This window comes from Oncorhynchus mykiss, chromosome 7, assembly GCF_013265735.2.
Source record: "Oncorhynchus mykiss isolate Arlee chromosome 7, USDA_OmykA_1.1, whole genome shotgun sequence".
Classification (NCBI taxonomy): domain Eukaryota; kingdom Metazoa; phylum Chordata; class Actinopteri; order Salmoniformes; family Salmonidae; genus Oncorhynchus; species Oncorhynchus mykiss.
In genome coordinates, this window is record NC_048571.1 from 58032719 (window position 1) to 58057044 (window position 24326).

The following is a 24326-nucleotide window of genomic DNA, read 5'->3' on the forward strand; positions in this document are numbered from 1 at the left end:
TTTAGTGATTTTCACAACAACAATTGTCAGAAAGTGCTTTACATTAACCTGGCCTAAACCCCCAAAGAGCAATCAGCAGCTGCACTATGTGGCAAGATAAAGAAAAGATGGAAGGAGCCTTCTTGAGCTGAACAGAGAAGATGGAAGGAGCCTTCTTGAGCTGAACAGAAAAGATGGAAGGAGCCTTCTTGAGCTGAACAGAAAAGATGGAAGGAGCCTTCTTGAGCTGAACAGAAAATATGGAAGGAGCCTTCTTGAGCTGAAAAGAAAAGATGGAAGGAGCCTTCTTGAGCTGAACAGAGAAGATGGAAGGAGCCTTCTTGAGCTGAACAGAAAAGATGGAAGGAGCCTTCTTGAGCTGAACAGAAAATATGGAAGGAGCCTTCTTGAGCTGAAAAGAAAAGATGGAAGGAGCCTTCTTGAGCTGAAAAGAAAAGATGGAAGGAGCCTTCTTGAGCTGAACAGAGAAGATGGAAGGAGCCTTCTTGAACTGAAAAGAAAAGATGAAAGGAGCCTTCTTGAGCTGAACAGAAAAGATGGAAGGAGCCTTCTTGAGCTGAACAGAGAAGATGGAAGGAGCCTTCTTGAGCTGAACAGAGAAGATGGTTGGAGTGCAAGCTGTGACACACTGTCAATTTTGGCAAGAAAGTACAGTAGAGTATATCTGACAACCAGACATTTAGACAAGACAAGTCATAATAAGTTAATGGCATGGATGAACAACAAAGTCATAGTAGATCAGAGTGTACAAGACCCTAGTCTGAGAGTTGTCCACATATGCGGACATAGATCTAATATTCTATACACTTATTCAATCCAAGTCATCCCAAAATTTGTCTATATGTGGGCATTCTGAGAATGTGGCCAAAACATCAGTCAACTTCTCTTGATGTGTTGTGTGACATTTTTGCAAACGGTTTTCTTGTACTGCTCACTGTTATGTATTTTGTTCAGCCAGAAGATGCAGCATATTCTCCTGAGACATCCACTGCTGAAAGACTTCATCCGTCTCATGTCGTTCTTGACAACACGCCAGTAATCCAAACCATACAATAGAACCGATTTGATATTGCTGTTATGTAGGTGGATATTTGTTTTGAGGCTGCTCTGCTCAGACCTCCAGATGGGATGAGTTGGGCAAATGCACAATGTGGGGTTTTTGGCTAAGTTTTAGAGATCTTCCATCTGGGAGAACAGGCTCCACTGAATACCTCTGGGTTTATATGATGTGGTTTTGGTCATGATGCAGTCAATGGTAATAAGGAAGAGTATCTGAGGGATGAAGGAACACTGTAATCTGAACTGTTTATTGTGTTGTACTTGGAGTTATTGTAATCCTTTAGCATCAAAACATAGCTGTAGACGTCACCTTTTCTGTGTTATCGTGTTTGGTTCAGCAGATATGAAGGAAAATATACATTGCTATATGGTGGAAAATAAAAATGGTCGCCACAACCGCCAAGAGGCCGTTAGGCTCCCTTTCTGAAAGTGTACAGGACCCATAACTGTACAAGTTTCATGCTTTTATGAATAAGTTAACAGAATTTTCAAACATCACCTGGACTAGTAAGAAAATAGCAATATGTGTCCTTTTGCCAGCAGACCAGGTTGCACTCAAGACTCTCCTCCACTCCCGTTCCCCCTGAGTCTCCTCACGTGTGTAGGAATGATTTGCTTTTCCAACTCCTCTTTCTATACCGTGTCGTTTATTTACCCACTTATTCTGAGAATAAATCAAGGTCAGCACACAAAGCCAACACATAGCCACTAAGATTCATTGTAATGCAAATACTCCTGCATCTGGAACACTAGGCTGACAGACACTGACATGCCAAACAATACACAATACAAACACACACAAACACACACATAGAGTGCGCTGTCTGGTCTCTCCATTCTTGTTCTCCCGCTCTTCTCTCTCTCATTTCCTCTCTCTATTCAGTGTGTCAGACCAGAGTGAAACAGGATTGAAAGATCATCCATCAGGGGTTATCTAAGGCACTGCATCTCAGTGCAAGAGGCATCACTACAGTCCCTGGTACAAATCCAGGCTGCATCACATCCGGCCGTGATTGGGAGTCCCATAGGGCGGCCCACAATTGGCCCAGCATCGTCCGGGTTTGGCCGGGGTAGGCCGTCATTGTAAATAAGATTTTGTTATTAACTGACTTGCCTAGTTAAATACAGGTTAAATAAAAAACTAAAATAAAAATCTCTACACCAGCCCTCCTTTCAATTCTCCCACATCTGTGTGTGTGTGGGTGTTACTAAGTTTATAGTTTTACTGCTTCCATTATCTGTGTGCGTGTGTGTGTTCTTGAGTGCATGTGGTGTGTGACATGTGTATAGTATTATCGTTATTTCGAACTGTGTGTAAATGCGTGCATGCTCCTGGTAAATCTGTCAGAGACTTCAAAGCGCAAGCCGCCTCCCTCCTTGATGAGCGAGCTATTCCGATGTTTATCATGACCAGCTTTTCAACTCAGGAGCATCACAAAAAACATCAAGGGATGGAGGGATTAACAGGATAAAAAGGAAGAGAGAAAACAGTGTGGGAATAATATTGCAAATAGAAATAGTTTCCGGGTTCCCTGGGGGACACTGACGTGAGAGAGAGGTGCCGTATCAGCCCCGTCTGTTAATCTGTTTGTGATCCAAACTGTCTGTCTGTGTCTGTGTGTTCCTGATGGTACATTCAGCATCAGTATGCTACTGGCACTCTTACTGTCAGGGTTCATTGTTAATGTAGCCCTTTCCTGCGATCAAATGACCTAGTGGCCTCATGGGTGGAATGTTATTCATATTTTTCAGAATTTCAGAATTAATAAACTTAAATTTTTTTTACGACTAAAATCTGGTGTTTCTATGTCAAACAGTTTTGTTATATTTCAGTCTTCTGTGGTGTATACAAAGATTAATGTTGGGATGCACACTCAAAATGTAATACATCTCAACTCTATATCTGACATGGTACAGGTGTCTTCTTTTTTTAAGCAAATAACCATGTGAGGTGTATAGTTTTGTTCCAAAGTACATTTGTTTAAGACTACCAAGGAGCACTCTGTGACCCCAATTATTATTATTTTTTTTACATTATTTTATTAAATTGAACTAGGCGAGTCTGTTAAGAACAAATTGTTATTTACAATGACGGCCTACCAAAAGGCAAAAGGCCTCCTGCGGGGACGGGGGCTGGGATATTTTTTTTATATATATAGATACATATATACATAAATAGAGACCTAAGACAACAACATAGCAAGAGCACAACACACCATGGTAGCAACACAACATCAACATGGTAGCAACACAACATGGCAGCAGCACAAAACATGGTACAAACATTATTGGGCACAGACAGCACAAAGAGCAAGAAGGTAGAGACAACAATACACCATGTAAAGCAGCCACAACAGTCAGTAAGAGTGTCCATGATTGAGTCTTTGAATGAAGAAATTGAGTTAAAACTGTCAAGTTTGAGTGTTTGTTGCAGCTCGTTCCAGTCGCTAACTGCAGTAAACTGAAAAGAGGAGCGACCCAGAGATGTGTGTGCTTTGGGCACCTTTAACAGAATGTGACTGGCAGAACAGGTGTTGTATGTGGAGGATGAGGGCTACAGTAGATATCTCAGATAGGGGGGAGTGAGGCCTAAGAGGGTTTTATAAATAAGCATCACTTTTTTTAGCACACTGCAGTAAAAGGTATTGAGAGACTTAAGTAAATTACGGAAAGGTATAAAGAAATATAATCAACAACATTGAGTGCTGTACAATACAGTAATACAATATAGTGACACACACGTTTTTTGTGAATCATATTCTGTATTTTTTTTAAATAATGGTCAAAATTTTAGGATGTTCATCCTTCTGGCAGATCGCTCGAGATTGACTTTGAAATTGGACGTCTGCCCATGTCCTGAGGACGTCCGGAAATGCCTTTAAAGCAGCCCACTAGGGGCAACAGCGAGCACTATTACCATCAAGTGGACAGAGGTGGTGGATGGGTTTAATCCCATGACTCCGGATCTGAAGTGGTAGACACAAATGTTTTATTTCTTTGTTTTAACCCTATCCCAAACCTTAGCTCTTACCTTAGATGTTTGGAATGAATGCCTAAATGTATCCCATTACACTTGTACCCATATAAGGTTTGAAAATATCAGATTTGGGCAGTGATAAGCTCCTACATTGGAATGCAGTGGCTGTACAGTAACATGCTATAAATGATGTCAGGCTCTGCGCTTCACAATGCTGTATGGGTTTTGACTGACGGCTGCTCTGAACTTGAGCACCGCACGCTACAAGAAGTTGCCCCCATTCACTCATGCTATTTGGGCATCTTTTGGTAATGTTTTGTTGTCAAGTGAGGGAAATGCTATAAATTAAGAAGATTCTGTGTATTTTTAAGGATGAAACGTTGAGGAGTATAATAAATACAGTTTTGATGTCATACAAGCAAGCCAAACACCCGTGAGTCCAAATTTCCATATCATAAAACAATGTCAAATACATTTTCAACAATTATGATCACTATGTTTGATGTACAGTTACAAGACGACATGATATTATACCTTGGGTTGTTCTGAACAGAATTATCCTATGTTTGTCTATTGCAGGTATTCCCAAACTGGGGTACACGCAATGATATCGGGGGCACACCAAATAAAAATGTGATTAACGTAAATAAAACATTTACATTTCTATACATTTTTAAATATTTTTAAATGTTTTATTCTTCACATTTTCCAACGGGGCTATACATTTGGGTGAGGTTTCTTTCTCGCCTGAGTGGCTCCGCTTCACTGCTAAACAGAAAATTAAACCATCTAGTGTTCAGCAAAATAACAACACAATGTCAAATACAGGTAGCCTAATCAAATAATTAACATCCATTCACATTAACCGTTAGTCTCTCGCGGGAATTCCACTATCGGTCCATATGTAGCCAAACGTTGCTGCTGCTCATGTTGGTATCTGTACTGATGGCGCAAAAGCCATGACAGGGAGAGTGGAGTGGTAACGCTCGTGCAAGCATTTGCTCCCGACGCAACCTGGGTACACTGCAGCATCCACCGAGAGGCCCTTGCTGGCAAGGGAATGCCTGACAGCTTGAAAGACGTTTTGGACACTACAGTGAAAATTGTTAACTTTGTTAAAGCAAGGCCCCTGAACTCTCCTGTATTTTCTGCGCTATGCAATGACATGGGTAGTGACCATGTAAAGCTTTTACAACATACAGAAGTGCGCTGGTTATCAAGGGGCAAACTATTGACACATTATTTTCTTTACTGACTATGATCTTCACCTATCTGGGTGATGTTTTTTCTCTCCTGAATGATCTGAATCTAGGATTACAGGAACTCTCCGCAACTATATTCAATACTGGGGACAGAATTGAGGTTCTGATTAAGAAGTGTAAGCTCTTCTCAGTCTGCATTAACAACACAGGTCTTTCCATCATTGTATGATTTCTTTGTGTGCAAATGAACTCAAGCTTACGGACAATGTCAAATGTGATATAGCGATGCACCTGAATGAGTTGGGTGTGCAATAACGCAGGTACTTTCCTCAAAAACGGATTACACAAAAAAAAATGATTCATTATCCCTTTCATGCCCTGCCTCCAGTCCACTTACCGATATCTGAACAAGAGAGCCTCGGTGAAAATGCAGCAAGCGGTTCTGAGTTTAATCAGAATCCACTGCCAGATTTCTGGATTGGGCTGCGCTCAGAGTATTCTGCCTTGGCAAATCGCCTGTTAAAACTTCTTATGGCTGGGGGGCAGTATTGAGTAGCTTGGATGAATTAGGTGCCCAGAGTAAACTGCTTGCTACTCCTGTCCAGAAGCTAAGATATGCATATTATTAGTAGATTTGGATAGGAAACACTCTGACGTTTCTAAAACTGTTTGAATGATGTCTGTGAGTATAACAGAACACATGTGGCAGTCAAAAACCTGAGAAAAAATCCAACCAGGAAGTGGGAAATCTGAGGTTTGTAGGTTTTCAAGTGTTTGCCTATCCAATATACAGTGTACAATTTGGTCCGATTGCACTTCCTAAGGCTTCCAACAGTCTTTAGAACCTTGTTTCAGGCTTCTACTGTGAAGGGGGAGTGAATAAGAGCTGTTTGAATCAGGGGTCTGGCAGAATGCCATGAGCTAAGTCAGGCGCGCGCCCGTGAGAGTGAGCTGCGTTCCATTTCATACGAATTGTCAGGTTGAAACATTTTTGAAGATTTATATTAAAAACATCTTAAAGATTGATTCTATGCATCGTTTGACATGTTTCTACGAACTGTAATATAACTTTTTTGACTTTTCGTCTGGGCAAAGTGCCTGCGCGTCTTGAATTTGGATTAGTGAACTAAACGCGCAAACAAAAAGGAGGTATTTGGACATAAATGATGGGCTTTATCGAACAAAACAAACATTTATTATGGAATTGGGATTCCTGGGAGTGCATTCCGATGAAGATCATCAAAGGTAAGTGAATATTTATAACGCTATTTCTGACTTCTGTTGACTCCACAACATGGCGGGTATCTGTATGGCTTATTTTGGTGCCTGAGCGCTGAAATCTGACACAGCGGTTGCATTAAGGAGAAGAATATCTTTAAGACACTGATGCCCTTTGCAACCACGTACTTACAGTTGAAGTCAGAAGTTGACATACACCTTAGCCAAATACATTTAAACTCAGTTTTTTTCACAATTCCTGACGTTTAGTCCTAGTAAGAATACCCTGTTTTAGGTCAGTTAGGCTCACCACTTTATTTTAAGAATGTGAAATGTCAGAATAATAGTAGAGAGAATGATTTATTTCAGCTTTCATCACATTACCAGTAGGTCAGAAGTTTACATACACTCAATTAGTATTTGGTAGCATTGCCTTTAAATTGTTTAACTTGGGTCAAACGTTTCGGGTAGCCTTCTACAAGCTTCCCACAATGAATTGGGTGAATTTTGGCCCATTCCTCCTGACAGAGCTGGTGTAACTGAGTCAGGTTTGTAGGCCTCCTTGCTCGCACACGCTTTTTCAGTTCTGCCCACACATTTTCTACAGAATTGAGGTCAGGGCTTAGTGATTGCCACTCCAATACCTTGACTTTGTTGTCCTTAAGCCATTTTGCCACAACTTTGGAAGTATGCTTCGGGTCATTGTCCATTTGAAAGACCCATTTGCGACCAAGCTTCAACTTCCTGACTGATGTCTTGAGATGTTGCTTCAATATATTCACATAATTTTTCTTCCTCATGAAGCTATCTATTTTGTGAAGTGCACCAGACCCTCCTGCAGCAAAGCACCCCCACAACATGATGCTGCCACCCCTGTGCTTTACGGTTGGGAGGGTGTTCTTCGGCTTGCAAGCCTCCCCCTTTTTCCTCCAAGCATAACGATGGTCATTATGGCCAAACATTTCTATTTTTGTTTCATCAGACCAGAAGACATTTCTCCAAAAAGTACGATCTTTGTCCCCATGTGCAGTTGCAAACCATAGTCTGGCTTTTTTATGGCGGTTTTGGAGCAGTGGTTTCTTCTTTGCCGAGCGGCCTTTCAGGTTATGTCGACATAGGACTAGTTTAACTGTGGATAAAAAATACTTTTGTACCTCTTTCCTCCAGCATCTTCACAAGGTCCTTTGTTGTTGTTCTGGGATTGATTTACACTTTTTGCACCAAAGTACGTTCATCTCTAGGAGACAGAACGGGTCTCCTTCCTGAGCGGTATGACGGCTGCTTGGTCCCATGGTGTTTATACTTGTGCACTATTGTTTGTTTTTTTATTTTTGTTTTTTTTCTTATAGGGTGGATCAGCTTAATATTGCGGAAAGAATGTTGCTTCCAATGTAATTGTCTGCATCATTTCCAATCCCCCATATTTTTTTTGTAAATATATATATCCATACACGCATGCATATATATATATACACATATATACATACACATACCTATATAGACATACATACTTTTTTAAAGAATATACCTTTATTATTATTCCCGCAAACCCTACCGCCGATCCCCCAATTGAAGTAAACTAATAAACACTTATGCTTCTACCTTCAATCCATACATCTTATACACATTCTAGAGAGACAGTCGACTTTACAATAGTTCTCTCTTGTTTGTTCTTAGTCCTTCCTCTATTTCTGTCCATCCAGTTTAATTTCTATCATATCATATTTTAGAACAGCTAGTTATGTTGGCAATAGAACAAGCTTTCTGATGATGCCACCTGACCCAGATTGCGGTTTATAATGGGCCGTAAACAACAACAGTAATTGTGGGATGGCGGGGATGCAAAACAACAAAACAAGAGTGCTTGCTCTAGTCCCTCAGACACCACTTACTCCTCTCATTCAGACCCTTGTCATTTTTTTAGTCTTATGTTGCATGTACCCCACATTTTCCAGGAATGTTATTATTATGCTACTAAGTGTATCCAGAATATTGTCAGTTTTTGTTATCAACAAACGCAGCAAAAAGTATAGTAAATATAACATGCACATAATAGCAACAGTGTTGTGTCCTCATCTTTGGTCTAATAATGTTTCCACTATTTCGAAACTGTTCCATTTCAATTGCTATCATGCTTATGCATATGCATTTCATATGCATTTCTTCTGTAAGAAACATTTCCATGTATCCCAGTCCATGTAGGCCAATTCCCACCAGTGTAAAGGGTTCATGTTTTAACCCTATCCAAAACCTTAACCTTTCATTTCTAAATTTAACATTTGGAGCAACTTTACATTTGAGGTTGGGGAAATGCATTGATGCTGAGCAGGGGCAGTCAACCCAGGGTGTCAAAAACACCAAGAAATCTGACGTTTGGAGCAACTTTGAAATTTGGAGAAATGTGGAAAAACATCCGAATCTGAAGTCAAATTGGTAAATCCATGAGATCTTGTTGCATTCTTAACAGAGCAGAGACATGTTGGTAAGCTTTTTTCTTTTTTTACTGAGGAGGCACGATGAAACCATGATGTTGCCAGATATTTCCGATTCCCCTGCCACATAACCCACATTTATCAGTGGAGCCTGTATTATTGAAAGTTAATATGTAGTATGTGTACTGAATATGGTTGAAACGTGGTCTACATTTAGATTTTCCTACGGGAGTATGAACAGTGCACTGACTCTTTGGCCCAAATGTGTGTGTAAAAGTCTAACTTTGTTCTCCCTCCTCTCCAGTCAGTGAGTCTATGCAGGGTTCCAATTACATATTGACTGTTGGAGTTTCCCTAGAAATAATGGGGTGGACCAAAGAATAATATTTTCCAAGATTATTATGCGTATTCATATACATTTTTGTCTCTCTCTCCCTTTCCACTATCTCCCTTCCCTTCTCAATTTCAATTTTCAAATTCAATTTAAGGGCTTTATTGGCATGGGAAACGTATGTTTACATTGCCAAAGCAAGTGAAATAGATAATAAACAAAAGTGAAATAAACAATAAAAAATTAACAGTGAGCATTACACTCACAAAAAATGTAATATTATAGTGTTGTAATGATGTGCAAATAGTCTCTCTCTCTCTCTCTCTCCCTCTCTCCCTCTCTCCCTTTCTTTCCCTCTCTCCCCTTTGCTCTCTCCCTCTCTCTCCCCCTCTCTCCCTCTCTCTCCAACCCTCTCTTTCCCATACAGCGTGTGAGGTGGGTTTCTATAAGCCAATGGCAGGTGATGGGTTGTGTGGGAGGTGTCCTCTACAAAGCCACTCAGAGACCAGAGCTGCCCTCTACTGCCCCTGTGACTCCAGCCACTACAGGGCCCCTACAGACCCCCCTGCCGCACCATGCACAAGTACATAACTCACAAATGCACACAGGCATGCACACACACAGACCGAATAATCCACTACACATGTAGGTCCACCTCTCTTACACATGGCCTGGGTGACCTGGGTGATTTGGTTAATTGGGCATATGCTACTTTTCTATGATTATTTATTTGAATTTCCCCTTTAGAGGGCCTCTCTAAACACTAGATGAACATAACCATCTGAAAGAGAAAATAGAAGCACATTCCACTGGTTCAGGTGCTAATCATGAAGAAAAACATGCACATATACTCCACTTTCTCTCTCTTCTCCCTTCAAATTGTTCTCCTCCATCTCTTTTTCTCTCTCTCCTCTCCTTAGGCCCCCCAACAGCTCCAGTAAACATGATATCGTCGGTTAACGGTACGTCAGTGAATCTGGAGTGGGGTCGACCGATGGACTCGGGGGGTCGCAGTGACCTGCTGTACAGCGTGCTCTGTCAGAAGTGCTCTGGGGAAGGGGGGCAGTGTGAGGACTGTACAGCAGGGATGGGGTCAACCAGTGTGGGAGAGGGGATGGGAGGAGAGGGTGGAGGGACGGTGGACCGCTCTGGGGTGGTCCCCGTGCGGTTTGTTCCCCGGCAGAGCTTGCTGACCGAACCCTGGGTTACCGTTCTAAACCTGGTTGCCCACGCCAACTATACCTTCCGTATCCTAGCGATGAATGCGGTGACTCACCTAAGCAATGAGCCGGCGCCCTTCATATCTGTCAACATCACCACGAACCAGGCAGGTAGGGGACACCTGTATCGATTTAAAACATATAAATGTATGCATGTAGGTTGTTTTACCTGTGGATCAAACACATACAGTTTACACATTATTAAAAATAACATCTCAACAGCTAGGCTGCATGATACATACAGTGCATTCAGAAAGTATTCAGACCACTTGACTTTTTCAACATTTTGTTATGTTACAGCCTTATTCTAAAATTGATTAAACAAAACATTTTCCTCATCTACTTGCAACCAATAACCGATAATGGCAAAGAGAAAAATGTATTACAAATAAAAAACAGAAATACCCTATTTACATAAGCATTTCTACCCTTTGCTATGAGACTCGAAAGAGGTGCATCCTGTTTCCATTGATCATTCTTCTGTTATGACTTCTATGAATGGTGAGTGGAGGAGTCAAGCGCAGAGAGCAGGTAATTCCGTATGTGGATCTTTTATTCCAAAGACAGCGGAGACACGGATATGCAAAACACAAGGGCGCATGAAACAACCCGTCCAAAATACACAGGACTAAAACTGTCCGGAAAAATAGAGATCACTCTAATACACCAACACCAATAAACAGAGAACAAGCCCGCACAATACCCAACAGGCCTAGTGCCCTTAAATAGACTACAAACAAAACTAACTCAAAACAGGTGTAACCAATTAGACCCAATTAACAGAAACAAAAGGAAAGGGAATCGATAGCAGCTAATAGGCCGGCGACGACGACCACCGAGCGCCGCCCGAACAGGAAGAGGCACCATCTTTGGCGGGATTCGTGACAGTACCCCCCCCCCCCCCCCCGACGCGCGGCTCCCGCTGCGCGCTGACCCCGGCCTCGAGGACGACCCGGAGGACGAGGCGCGGGGCGATCCTGGTGGAGGCGAGGGAAGGATCTAAAATTTCCCTCCCCGGTAGCCAGCACCTCTCCTCCGGACCGTACCCCTCCCAGTCCATGAGGTACTGCAGGCCCCTCACCCAGCGTCTCGAGTCCAGAATAGTTCGTACTGTGTACGCCGGGGACCCCTCGATGTCCAGAGGGGGCGGAGGGACCTCCGGTACCTCACCTTCTTGTAGGGGACCAGCTTCCACCGGCCTGAGGAGAGACACATGAATTGAGGGGTTAATGCGATAGTAAGAGGGAAGTTGCAATCTATAACACACCTCGTTTATCCTCCTCAGGACTTTAAATGGCCCCACACACTGCGGCCCCAGCTTCCGGCAGGGCAGGCGGAGGGGCAGGTTTCGGGTCGAGAGCCAGACCCTGTCCCCTGGTGCGAACACAGGGGCCTCACTGAGGTGGCGGTCAGCGTTTCTTTTCTGCCATTCACTGGCCTGCCTGAGAGAATCCTGGACTGCCCGCCAGGTCTCTCTAGAGCGCTGTACCCACTCCTCCACCGCAGGAGCTTCGGTCTGACTCTGATGCCACGGAGCCAGGACCGGCTGGTAGCCCAGTACGCATTCAAATGGCGACATGTTCGTGGATGAGTGACGAAGTGAGTTCTGGGCCAACTCTTCCCACGGGACGTACCTCGCCCATTCTCCTGGCCGGTCCTGGCAATACGACCTCAGAAACCTACCCACTTCCTGGTTTACTCTCTCCACCTGCCCATTACTTTCGGGGTGATAACCAGAGGTAAGGCTGACCGAGACCCCCAGACGCTCAATAAACGCCCTCTAAACCCGGGACATGAACTGGGGACCTCGATCAGATACGATGTCCTCTGGAACCCCGTAGTGCCGGAAGACGTGGGTAAATAGAGCCTCAGCAGTCTGTAGGGCCGTAGGGAGACCAGGCAATGGGAGGAGGCAGCAGGACTTAGAGAACCGATCCACAACGACCAGAACGGTAGTGTTCCCCTGAGTTGGGGGAAGATCAGTAAGAAAATCTACCGAGAGATCCGGGAGGGGTTGTAACTTCCCTCTAGGCAGATGCCTAGGAGCCTTACTCTGAGCGCATACCAAACAGGAAGAGACATAGAGCTTCACATCCTTAACTAAGGTGGGCCACCAGTATTTCCCCCTAAGACCCCGCACTGTCCTATCAATCCCCGGATGACCCGAAGAAGGTAGTGTGTGAGCCCACCGAATCAACTATCACTGACACCAAGCGCCACGTACCTGAGACCGGTCGGACACTGTGAAGGCGCAGGTTCAACCCTCAACGCCCGCTCGATGTCCGCATCCACCTCCCATACCACCGGGGCCACCAGCCGAGAGGCTGGAAGGATGGGAGTGGGATCGATGGACCGGTCCTCGGTGTCAAAAAGACGGGACAGCGCGTCGGCCTTAGTGTTAAGGGAACCTGGTCTATAAGAGATTGTAAATCTAAAGCGTGTAAAGAACATGGCCCACCTAGCTTGACGCGGATTCAGTCTCCTCGCTGCTCGAATATACTCCAGATTGCGGTGGTCAGTCCAGATGAGGAAAGGGTGTTTAGCCCCCTCTAGCCAGTGTCTCCACACCTTCAGGGCTTTTACCATAGCTAGTAATTCCCAGGCCCCCACATCATAGTTCCGCTCCGCCGGACCCAGCTTCTTGGAAAAGAAAGCGCAGGGACGGAGCTTCGGTGGTGTGCCCGAGCGCTGTGACAGCACGGCTCCAACCCCAGCCTCGGACGCATCCACCTCCACTATGAATGCTAATGAAGGGTCCGGATGCGCCAACATGGGAGCTTCAGTAAACAGCGCCTTCAACTGGTTGAAGGCTCCATCAGCCTCGGCCGACCACCGTAGACGCATTTCTACCCTTTGCTATGAGACTCGAAAGAGGTGCATCCTGTTTCCATTGATCATTCTTCTGTTATGACTTCTATGAATGGTGAGTGGAGTAGTCAAGCGCAGAGAGCAGGTAATTCCGTACGTGGATCTTTTATTCCAAAGACAGCGGAGACACGGACATGCAAAACACAAGGGCGCATGAAACAACCCGTCCAAAATACACAGGACTAAAACTGTCCGGAAAAATAGAGATCACACTAATACACCAACACCATTAAACAGAGAACAAGCCCGCACAATACCCAACAGGCCTAGTGCCCTTAAATAGACTACAAACAAAACTAACTCAAAACAGGTGTAACCAATTAGACCCAATTAACAGAAACAAAAGGAAAGGGAATCGATGGCAGCTAATAGGCCGGCGACGACGACCGCCGCCCGAACAGGAAGGCAGGATTCGTGACCAAGAACCCGATGGTCATGCTCCTTCTGGGAGAATCTTTCAGAACTTGAAAAGATCTGCTGGGAAGAATGGGAGGAACTCCCCAAATACAGGTGTGCCAAGCTTGTAGCGTCATACCCAAGAAGACTTGAGGCTGTAAAGTTGCTTCAACAAAGTTCTGAGTAAAGGGTCTGAAGTCTTATGTAAATGTAATATTTCATTTTTGATGTTTAATAAATTTGCCAGAATGTATAAAAAACAGTTTTTGCTTTGTCATTCTGGGGTATTGTGTGTATATTGATAAGGGGGACAACCTAATCCATTTTAGAATAAGACTGTAATGTAACAAAATGTCTAGAAAGTCAAGGGGTCTGAATACTTTCTAAATGCACCATGTTTTGACATATATTGTCACGTTCTGACCTTAGTTCTTTTGTTATGTCTTTGTTTTAGTATGGTCAGGGCGTGAGTTGGTGGGTTGTCTATGTTAGTTTTTCTATGATTTGCTATTTCTGTGTTTGGCCTGGTATGGTTCTCAATCAGAGGCAGCTGTCAATCGTGATTGAGAACCATATTTAGGTAGCCTGTTTTCTATTGTGTTTGGTGGGTGATTGTTTTCTGTTTTCTGTTGTGTGTCTGCACCAGCCAGAACTGTTTTCAGTTGTCGGTTTGTTGTTTTTGTTCAGTGTTCAAGTTCTTTATTAAAAGATATGGACACATACCACGCTGCACCTTGATCCTCTTCTTCTTCCACCTACGACGACCGTTACATATATTGACGTTTTGTAGTTGGGCGGCCACCTTGTGCTCGATGGAACATTGATGTATGTATGTTCTGGTTTTCTATAAAAAAATTAAATCGTTTCTGTACTTCCTGTTTCCTGCTTTCTGTTCAGCCCCTTCCCAGGTGATTGCCATTCGCCAGGAGAACACCAGTCAGAACAGCGTCACTCTGCAGTGGCACGAGCCTGACCAGCCCAATGGAGTCATACTAGAGTATGACATCAAATACTATGAGAAGGTAGAGTACATACATACATACGTACAAACGTACATACGTACAGTAGATACATATATGCGTGTATGTGTCTCTCTGTCTGTGTTTATGTATGCTGATTGATTCGTGAAAGTGACAGCCTAGCAGCAAAGACAAGTTAATTGCTTTGTGGTTCTGCATGCTCTGACACACAGCTAATGAGGTAAGAGAGATCTGAGCAACACACACACAGACCAGGATCCACACAGTGGGGGTGGTCACTGGAGACTTGAGGTTGTGTGTATAGAGTGAATAGTGTCATACACACACACACACACACGCCTGGATAGTACAGACAGATTAGTGTGGCTGCTGTGTTGTTATCTTAATCTGTGCAAACTCCTGGGGTTGCTACTGGATAAATCTGCAATATAAACACTGCTTGGGCAGCAGACTGTCTTTATCACAGCTCTCCTCCACCAGGATAAGGAGCAGCAGAGTTACTCCACCCTGAAGGCCAAGGGGACCACGGCCCGGGTGTCTGGCCTGAAGCCTGGTACCAGGTACATTTTTCAGGTCCGGGCCAGAACCTCGGCAGGCTGCGGACGCTTCAGCCAGAATGTGGAGATCCAGACCGGGAAAGCAAGTAAGAGAATGAGAGTAGCACTATTTTCATTTGTAAAATCTCTCACTAGGTTTAGAAGTGCTTTGTATTCTTTTGGTGTCTATTGGTGCCAACCTATCTGTAGAGTTTTTACAGACTTTACTGTAATATTTATTGTAGTGTTTTTGCAGACAACTGTAGTGTGCTATAGTATTCACTATAGTACTATAGAAAAAACACTACAATAAATACTAACAGATTTTCCACAAAAACAATACTATAGTATACTACGGTCATGTCTGCAAAACACTACAATGAGTACTATAGCATACTACAGTTCTGTACGCAAAAACACTACAGTAAATACTATAGTATATAAATATAGTAATACTACAGTATTTATACCATAATATATTATAGTATATTTTCATGAGGGACAGAATGGTGCTGGGTTGAAGAGCCATGAATGTCAGTGGGACCAGGAACCCTTCAGACAATCCCTTAATGCTATAGATCTGTGCTTTGTGTGAGGGGCACCCCTGTCAGGAAAGCTGCTGCTGCAGACCTAAGCCTCAAAGAGCACCGAACACACACACACACTCACACAAACTGGTTGTGTTGTTGTGTGTCCAGTTCCTCTGCGCTACGACACTATGACCATCATCTGGATCTGTATGGCGCTGGTCTCTGGCCTCGTCACCTTCCTGGCCATCGTCATCTGCAGGAAACGGCAAGGCAACCCTTTCTTACACTACACCACAACCCGTGATGTGGACGAGTCCTCTCTGACTCTACGTCACTCATATACGTATGTGGAATATTTTTTACTCTACCTTAACAAGGGTTCAAGTAAATTATACCATTGTCTCCATAGGATTCCTTTATTTTAAAATCAACATTCATATTAGTATTTTCTTTTTTTATCCATAATCTGTCTCTGATGTTGTATACCCATATGCATTGATATCCATAGGATGACCTCTAATCCCCTCTTGAGGTAATCTGTAGCTCAGTTGGTAGGGCATGGCTCGTGCCATTCCAAGATAGTGAGTTTGATTCCTGGGACCACCCATCCATAAATAACGTATGCAAGCATGACTGTAAGGTGCATTTGATAAAAGAGTCTGATAAATGGATTTAAAAAATGTACCCCCATAGGCTCCAGTGCTACAGTAACTGTGTATTTTCAGTCCAACAGTCCCACAATCCCACAGCACAGGAAACCAAGGAGATGGTCTCTAACTTTGTTCCACTAATGCTTTTAAATAGCCCAGAGTAGTTCTCACTCTAGAGTATGGCATGTGTTTGTCAGCAGTGGAAAGTCAGGTCATCTCCCAGAGTTTCTGCATGGGTAATGTTCAGACCCAGTTTTGTACTTCTAAACAGTCAGTTTAATTATTACGGCTGTTCATGTTAGTAAAATAACAATGCTAATGTTTTCACTTATCCCTCTCCTTCTCTCTTTTGATGTCTAGAATTTACATCTTCCACAAATCATTTGTGGATTTATTTCCAACTTCAATGCATGTTAGCGTTTTCAAGCGGAGTCTGAAAGATAGAATGAGAGGAAAACCGTGAGAAGTGTGGTGTATCCCCGTGTGACTCTAAACTATTCTAAACTACTGTTTGATATACAGACACTGTGGCTATAGCAAGGCCTTCCAGGACTCTGATGAGGAGAAGATGCACTACCAGAATGGCCATGGTATGTTTGTATTATTATTATTACTGGTATATTTTTATTGCACCCCCCCCCCCCCCCCCCCCCCCCCCCCCAGCCTTCACTCCAGTAACTTGCCTGTTTAAATAAAGGTTCAATAAAATTAAATCATATTCATCCTCAGTGTACACAGTTCACTTCCCGTTTGATTCAGATTTATTGAGGTACAAAATCTCAGTACTGCAGTCTCTCTCTCTCTCTCTCTCTCTCTCTCTCTCTCTCTCTCTCTCTCTCTCTCTATCTATCTCTTTCTCCCTCGCTTTCCTGTGACAGTCTCATGTAGCATATTGTTTCCATCCAGTGGTATGTGACCAGATGCTAATGTTGTTTATTTTAGTGTCATTCCCCGACGTGCGATTCTACATCGACCCACACACCTACGAGGACCCCTGCCAGGCCGTCCACGAGTTTGCCCGAGAAATTGAAGCTTCCAGGATCAGAATAGAGAAAATCATTGGGTCAGGTAAACTGAAAATCATTGGCTGAAGTAAAGGCTGCGGTGTGCAGCGGAGAGGAATGGCACAGTGGAATCAGAGCGTTGCATGGGGCTGTCAATCAAACACAGAGACACACAGGGAATAATAACATCACACTGGCAAAGCAGGACATGGTAGGCGTTATAATCATGGCTGTTAACAATGACCTTTAGGGTTGTAGTTGTTGATAAGACACATTAGACAGAAAGGGAAAGGGGAAGGAATGTAATGATGTGTTCTGTGACTTTTCAAAGCACAAAGCAGGAGATGAGATTAGGAAACAATTTATTTTTGTTCGAATGACTCTATCACTCAATGAATAGATTAGTCTATATTGTGGTCGTCGGGGAGGAGTACACCTAAACGTGTGTGTGTGTGCAGGTGAGTTTGGGGAGGTGTGTTACGGGCGGATGCGTCTCCCAGGGAAGAGAGACATTCCGGTGGCTTTGAAGACACTGAAGGCAGGATACAGTGACAAGCAGAGGAGGGACTTCCTGGCTGAGGCATCAATCATGGCCCAGTTTGACCACCCTAACATCATTCACCTGGAGGGAGTGGTCACACGCAGTAAGATTCCATTTGATTTGATTCAACTCCATTTTCAGTTTGATGCAATTCAATGTCTTTGCTGCGTATGAATTCAATTCAAGAAGAAAGTACATACGCCCATAGAAATAAGAATTAATAGAATGGGCTACCCCCCTCCCCCCTTACTCCCTTACCCCCCTCCATCCCTTACTCCCTTACACCCCTCCATCCCTTACCTTCCCTTGCCCCCCTCTTTCCCTCATTCACCCTACCTTACTCCCCCCCCCCAGGTAAACCAGTCATGATCATCACTGAGTACATGGAGAATGGATCTCTGGACTCTTTCCTGAGGGTTTGTTGCATTTATAAGGATTTCATATTTTTTTCCCATATCCTCTCACTCTCCCTCTCTCCCTCTCTCCCACTCTCTCTCTCTCTTTCTTTCTCTTGTAGAGAAATTCTTTTTGAAGCACTTGACATCTGAAATCTCAATCAATATGCCTCTAACTAACACTACAATCTCTCCACCTCATCTCCTCCTCTCAGAAACATGATGGTCAGTTCACTATAATCCAGTTGGTGGGCGTGATGCGTGGCATCGCGGCGGGTATGACCTACCTGGCAGACATAGGCTACATCCACCGCGACCTGGCAGCTCGTAACATCCTGGTCAACAGCAACATGGTGTGTAAGGTGTCTGACTTCGGCCTGTCCAGAGTCCTGGAGGACGATCCTGATGCAGCATACACCACCAGCGTGAGTTCACACTTTAATGATACATTCTAAAACTCTAATATGTACTAGATTATAATACTGTTGTAGCCCAAGTTCTCTAGTTCTAGTTCTGTTTTCTATTCAGTGGTGATGCCAGTGGTTGTTCTAGTTCTGGTTCTAGTGCGTTTCTGTTCCCTTCAGGGTGGTAAGATTCCAATCCGCTGGACAGCGCCGGAGGCCATTGCCTACAGGAAGTTCTCCTCTTCCAGTGACGTGTGGAGCTATGGCGTGGTCATGTGGGAGGTCATGTCATATGGGGAGAGGCCATACTGGAACCTCACCAACAGAGATGTGAGTGGATTGGAGAGGACACGCACACACACATACAGTATATAGTACATGCAAATCACACATACACTCATAAGAAAACATGTGTAATGATACCTGCATATCTCTCTCTCTCGCTCTTTCTGTGTGTGTGTGTGTGTGTGTGTGTGTGTGTGTGTGTGTGTGTGTGTGTGTGTGTGTGTGTGTGTGTGTGTGTGTGTGTGTGTGTGTGTGTGTGTGTAGGTGATAAAGTCAGTAGAGGAGGGCTACAGGCTACCTGCTCCTATGGGCTGTTCAGGTGCTTTACACACTCTCATGCTGGACTGCTGGCAGAAGGACCGCAACGAGAGGCCCCGGTTCTGCCAGATCGTTACAGTTTTAGACAAGCTGATCCGGAACCCGGAGAACCTCAAGTCCATGAACACGCTGTGCAGGTGAACAGGCTGCTAGACAACCATCGCCGGGGCAAACATCGCTTGGGCAATGCATTGTCTGGACAACGCACTGCAAATCCACTCTCAACTCATTTGTCAAACATGAGCTGTGGGATAAAGTTACAGCCCAAAGTTTCCCTCAAACTTCCCCGGCTGACGCAAGGGAGACAGGTTGCCTTAAGAGAACAAGGAACGGCCTTGTTCGTTTTCCAATAAGCTCATCTCTGATAGACATGTGCTCTGTTAAATAAGAGCCTGGCTGTGATATTGACATTGATAGTCCGGGAATCAGAAAGCAGAGTGAAGAGCGGCTTGAGTTAGACTTGAACCTGTGTTAAATTGCTTCTTTCAGATCCATGGTCCCATAGAGCTACTGGTGCATGTCGGGGAGATGGAGGGATGAGGAGAATAGGAGGAGAGGAGGAGGAGGGGGTGTTAAGGATTTTTCTCCGTATTAATCTAGCCAAACCAGCCATCCTGCAATCAGAGCAGCCACCCCTTCTCTATCATTTTAACAGCTATTGATTTTCTGCCTTAGCTGCTAGTGCATTTCAACACCTATTTTCCTCTCCACCTCTTTTTTTCCACATCTCTCCCTTCTGTCTGTGTGTTTGTCCTATCTCCTTTTCTTCCTCTTTTCTCTCTTTCTCACTCTTTCTCTCAGGTTAGGCACACCTCCCATGATGGACAGAAGTATCCCAGACTTCAGCAGCTGTAGTTCTGTGGATGAGTGGCTGGACACCATCAAGATGGGCCGATACAAGGACCATTTTGCTGCAGGAGGCTACCTGACCCTAGGCCACGTCATAGGCATGAACCAAGGGTGAGAGGCAAGGCCATAGCATCATTCTCCAATCACATCATCCACATGTCATTGATGCTTAAGAGTAATTTAGGCTGTCTGATGAGTGTGTTCATGTGTGACTCTGCCCCATCTCTGTGTGTCCTACAGGGATATCCACAGGCTGGGGGTGACACTGATGGGCCACCAGAAGAAGATCATGACCAGTGTACAGCTGATGCGTGTCCAGGTGCTCAACAGAAGTGTGCCCTCGGTGCACGTATAACTTCAGTCTCAAGGCTTCTCCAGCCAGCCGATTTTCAAATCTAGCCCCAGGCTTCTGAGGCCTAGTCGGAACTCATGGGAATTGATCTATGACTATCAGAGAAACTACAATGTCCGGGTGACATTTTGGTTAACTTTTCAAGACCTCTTCTTTGAGAGATTGAAACTTCAAGAGTACAGATATGAAGGGACTTGAGTACCATAGCCTTTGTTTTTCCTATTCAGATATGTTTCATGTCTTGTTTGTAAAAATGTATGGACTGCCTTAATCTCCACAAATGATTTAAATGTTGTTGTATACAAAGAGAGATTCTATTCATATTAATGTATCAGTTAAGTATACGTTACAATGGATCTGAGTGATAGCCTAGCATACAGTAAGCGAGAGACTGGCAGGGGCTGGAGCACTGAGCTGTGTCCCCCAGCACACAGCTTCTCCTATGGTTCCCCTGAGAACTGTCCCCAGGCCCCTGTCTACTTACATGGCACAAGAAGACCCTGGACCTGAACCCGACAGTGGACAAACAGCAACAACCTACTCGACTCACCAGAAATTCCAAGTCTCCTCCACTAAGAAGGAAGCCAGTTCTAATTTGGCTATGAAAGACTGTACGGAGTCACAATCTCACACAGTAAACTTTCGAAGGACCCTAGGAGAGAAGCACTGTGTTCTCTCCCTGGTTCAGCTGTATTGCGCACAACTACTGTAGAACAGATGTATGGATGATGACTCATTGTGATTATAGTGTTTTGATTCTGTGGTGGTAAGGACAAAACAAGGAATAGGGAAAGTGCTATATGTGGAATGTTTTTATCTAAATACTTTGAAAACAATATTATTGACGGTCCTAGTTCCACTGTGCAATCAAGAGAATGGTTTTCTAATGCACCTATGTTTGATTTCCTGAATAAGTGGTCTATGTCTCTTTTTATTAGAGAAGAAGCTCATTATATTCCCTGAATATGCATTGTATAACTATGGTGACATTTCAATAATGTTTCCAAATTTTTCTCCTGAGACACTTTTTTTTTTAAACACTGGAGTTCAATAGAAATTCCATATTTTATGAATGTATGTTTTATTAGATCTATCAATTGACAAACAGCCTTCTGTTTTCTATACCAGTACATACAACAGGATGTACTAACCTCTGTCTGAAATTAGGGGCTCTATTCAATCAGTATCGGTGAATCGTTACAGATTGCTCAAAAGACATTTGAAGGTAATTTCCGATTAAGTCGAAATATGCAGGGTTTAACGTGAATGCTGTCTCCACTAACGCAGGGACATGGCCTTTAAATTTCAATCACGCTGTAACGTTGAACATCCGCAATGCGGATTGAATAGAGCCCTCGGTCTATTTGCTCTCAAACAAAATTCAAAAGACAAAAGCTTTTTGCAAAGATTGATGGATCATCCTTGTTTGTCATGTTGAATCATATAATACAAATAGTGACTGAAAAAGCAATACCCCTCTGTCTGCACGACTCAGTGCTGAGTCCACTGCCATGATTCACCTGGGAATAAATAAAATGGGTTTAACACAACTGACCTGTCTCGCTTGGGATGTTGCAGAATGTTTCACATTCCAATCCGGAACACAACACAGTGACTAATGTAGGAATGAATAGAAAATGAACAAAACAGGGTTAGGGTTACAGTAATGGATTTTGGTTTGGTCAGGGTGTGATTTGGGTGGGCATTCTATGTTCTTTATTTCTTTGTTTCTGGCCGAGTGTGGTTCCCAATCAGATCAGACAGACAGTCTATCGTTGTCTCTGATTGGGGATCATACTTAGGCAGCCCTTTTCCCTCCTTCTGTGTGGGATCTTGTCTTTGTTTGTGTGCAGGTAGTTTGCACAACAAAGCTATTTGGGACGTTGTATTCTTTATTGTTTTGTCTTTTCCAAAGTTTCACTTCGTTAATAAATTATGTGGAACTCAAAGTACGCTGCGCCTTGGTCTCATCCTTCATCCGACGACCGATGACATAGGGCCTATGTGTGTGGACATGAAGCTTGGGTTAGGGTTGTGGTTAGGGTCTATCCAGGATGTGGGCATGTAGTTTGGGTTACGGTTGGGGTTAGGGTTATGATAATAGCTATGGTTTGGGTTGATCCGGAGTGTGACCTATACATTCCATCCCTGGATTTAGGTATGTTTTAAACCATTTCACCAGAAGTTCATTGAAGCTGGGGTTAAGGTTAGGGTTAGTGTTCAGGTTGATCCATGGTGTGGCCTTGGAGCTACACATTCCGTCCCTGGATTGAGGTAAGTTTTAATACATTTCACTTGAAGTTCACTTTCACTTGAGGTTAAGGTTAGGGTTAAAAAAATATATTTGATGAAAAATTGTATTTGGCCTTACTGCTATTAGCCGATACAAACACATGAAATAACATATTCACTACATGGAACAACAGATAGTCCCAAAAAACAAATCTAAAATAAGTTTGTTCTGAAGTGTCTGTCCCAGTATATCTGAGAGATATAAGAAAGATCAGGATATATACAGTGCCTTGTGAAAGTATTCGGCCCCCTTGAACTTTGCGACCTTTTGCCACATTTCAGGCTTCAAACATAAAGATATAAAACTGTATTTTTTTGTGAAGAATCAACAACAAGTGGGACACAATCATGAAGTGGAACGACATTTATTGGATATTTCAAACTTTTTTAACAAATCAAAAACTGAAAAATTGGGCGTGCAAAATTATTCAGCCCCTTTACTTTCAGTGCAGCAAACTCTCTCCAGAAGTTCAGTGAGGATCTCTGAATGATCCAATGTTGACCTAAATGACTAATGATGATAAATACAATCCACCTGTGTGTAATCTCCGTCTCCGTATAAATGCACCTGCACTGTGATAGTCTCAGAGGTCCGTTAAAAGCGCAGAGAGCATCATGAAGAACAAGGAACACACCAGGCAGGTCCGACATACAGTTGTGAAGAAGTTTAAAGCCGGATTTGGATACAAAAAGATTTCCCAAGCTTTAAACATCCCAAGGAGCACTGTGCAAGCGATAATATTGAAATGGAAGGAGTATCAGACCACTGCAAATCTACCAAGACCTGGCCGTCCCTCTAAACTTTCAGCTCATACAAGGAGAAGACTGATCAGAGATGCAGCCAAGAGGCCCATGATCACTCTGGATGAACTGCAGAGATCTACAGCTGAGGTGGGAGACTCTGTCCATAGGACAACAATCAGGAGAACAGGAGAAAGACGATTAAGGAGTTGGGCAAACCAAATTATGATCTCCCTATCTAGCTTGTTGAGGGGTCGGGCCGTCTGTTCAAGGCCGGCCGCTTCTGCAGAGGCATGGTATATTGCACAAATCTGGCCTTTATGGAAGAGTGGCAAGAAGAAAGCCATTTCTTAAAGATATCCATAAAAAGTGTTGTTTAAAGTTTGCCACAAGCCACCTGGGAGACACACCAAACATGTGGAAGAAGGTGCTCTGGTCAGATGAAACCAAAATTGAACTTTTTGGCAACAATGCAAAACGTTATGTTTGGCGTAAAAGCAACACAGCTCATCAGCCTGAACACACCATCCCCACTGTCAAACATGGTGGTGGCAGCATCATGGTTTGGGCCTGCTTTTCTTCAGCAGGGACAGGGAAGATGGTTAAAATTGATGGGAAGATGGATGGAGCCAAATACAGGACCATTCTGGAAGAAAACCTGATGGAGTCTGCAAAAGACCTGAGACTGGGACGGAGATTTGTCTTCCAACAAGACAATGATCCAAAACATAAAGCAAAATTTACAA

The 24326-nt window shown here is 43.6% G+C and overlaps 1 protein-coding gene across 2 annotated transcripts in view; it reads left to right on the forward strand.

Moving 5' to 3' along the window:
• The window catches only part of LOC110528055 (ephrin type-A receptor 8), a 137414-nt gene extending 114918 nt beyond the window's left edge, over positions 1-22496 (forward strand). The window contains exons 6-19 of one of the 2 annotated variants that reach the window (XR_005052617.1): positions 9647-9802; positions 10140-10550; positions 14601-14725; positions 15164-15326; positions 15918-16092; positions 16922-16989; positions 17342-17467; positions 17862-18047; positions 18299-18360; positions 18555-18764; positions 18924-19073; positions 19293-19483; positions 20153-20306; positions 20436-22496. Coding sequence is in view for 1 of the 2 variants with exons in the window: in XM_021609840.2 (XP_021465515.2) it covers positions 9647-9802; positions 10140-10550; positions 14601-14725; positions 15164-15326; positions 15918-16092; positions 16922-16989; positions 17342-17467; positions 17862-18047; positions 18299-18360; positions 18555-18764; positions 18924-19073; positions 19293-19483; positions 20148-20306; positions 20436-20550 (2297 nt within the window). In the remaining variant the exon portion in view is untranslated. Of the gene's footprint in view, positions 1-9646; positions 9803-10139; positions 10551-14600; positions 14726-15163; positions 15327-15917; positions 16093-16921; positions 16990-17341; positions 17468-17861; positions 18048-18298; positions 18361-18554; positions 18765-18923; positions 19074-19292; positions 19484-20147; positions 20307-20435 lie in introns of both variants that reach the window. The other variant, XM_021609840.2, reaches the window with a different exon arrangement.
• Positions 22497-24326: the final 1830 nt, after the last annotated feature.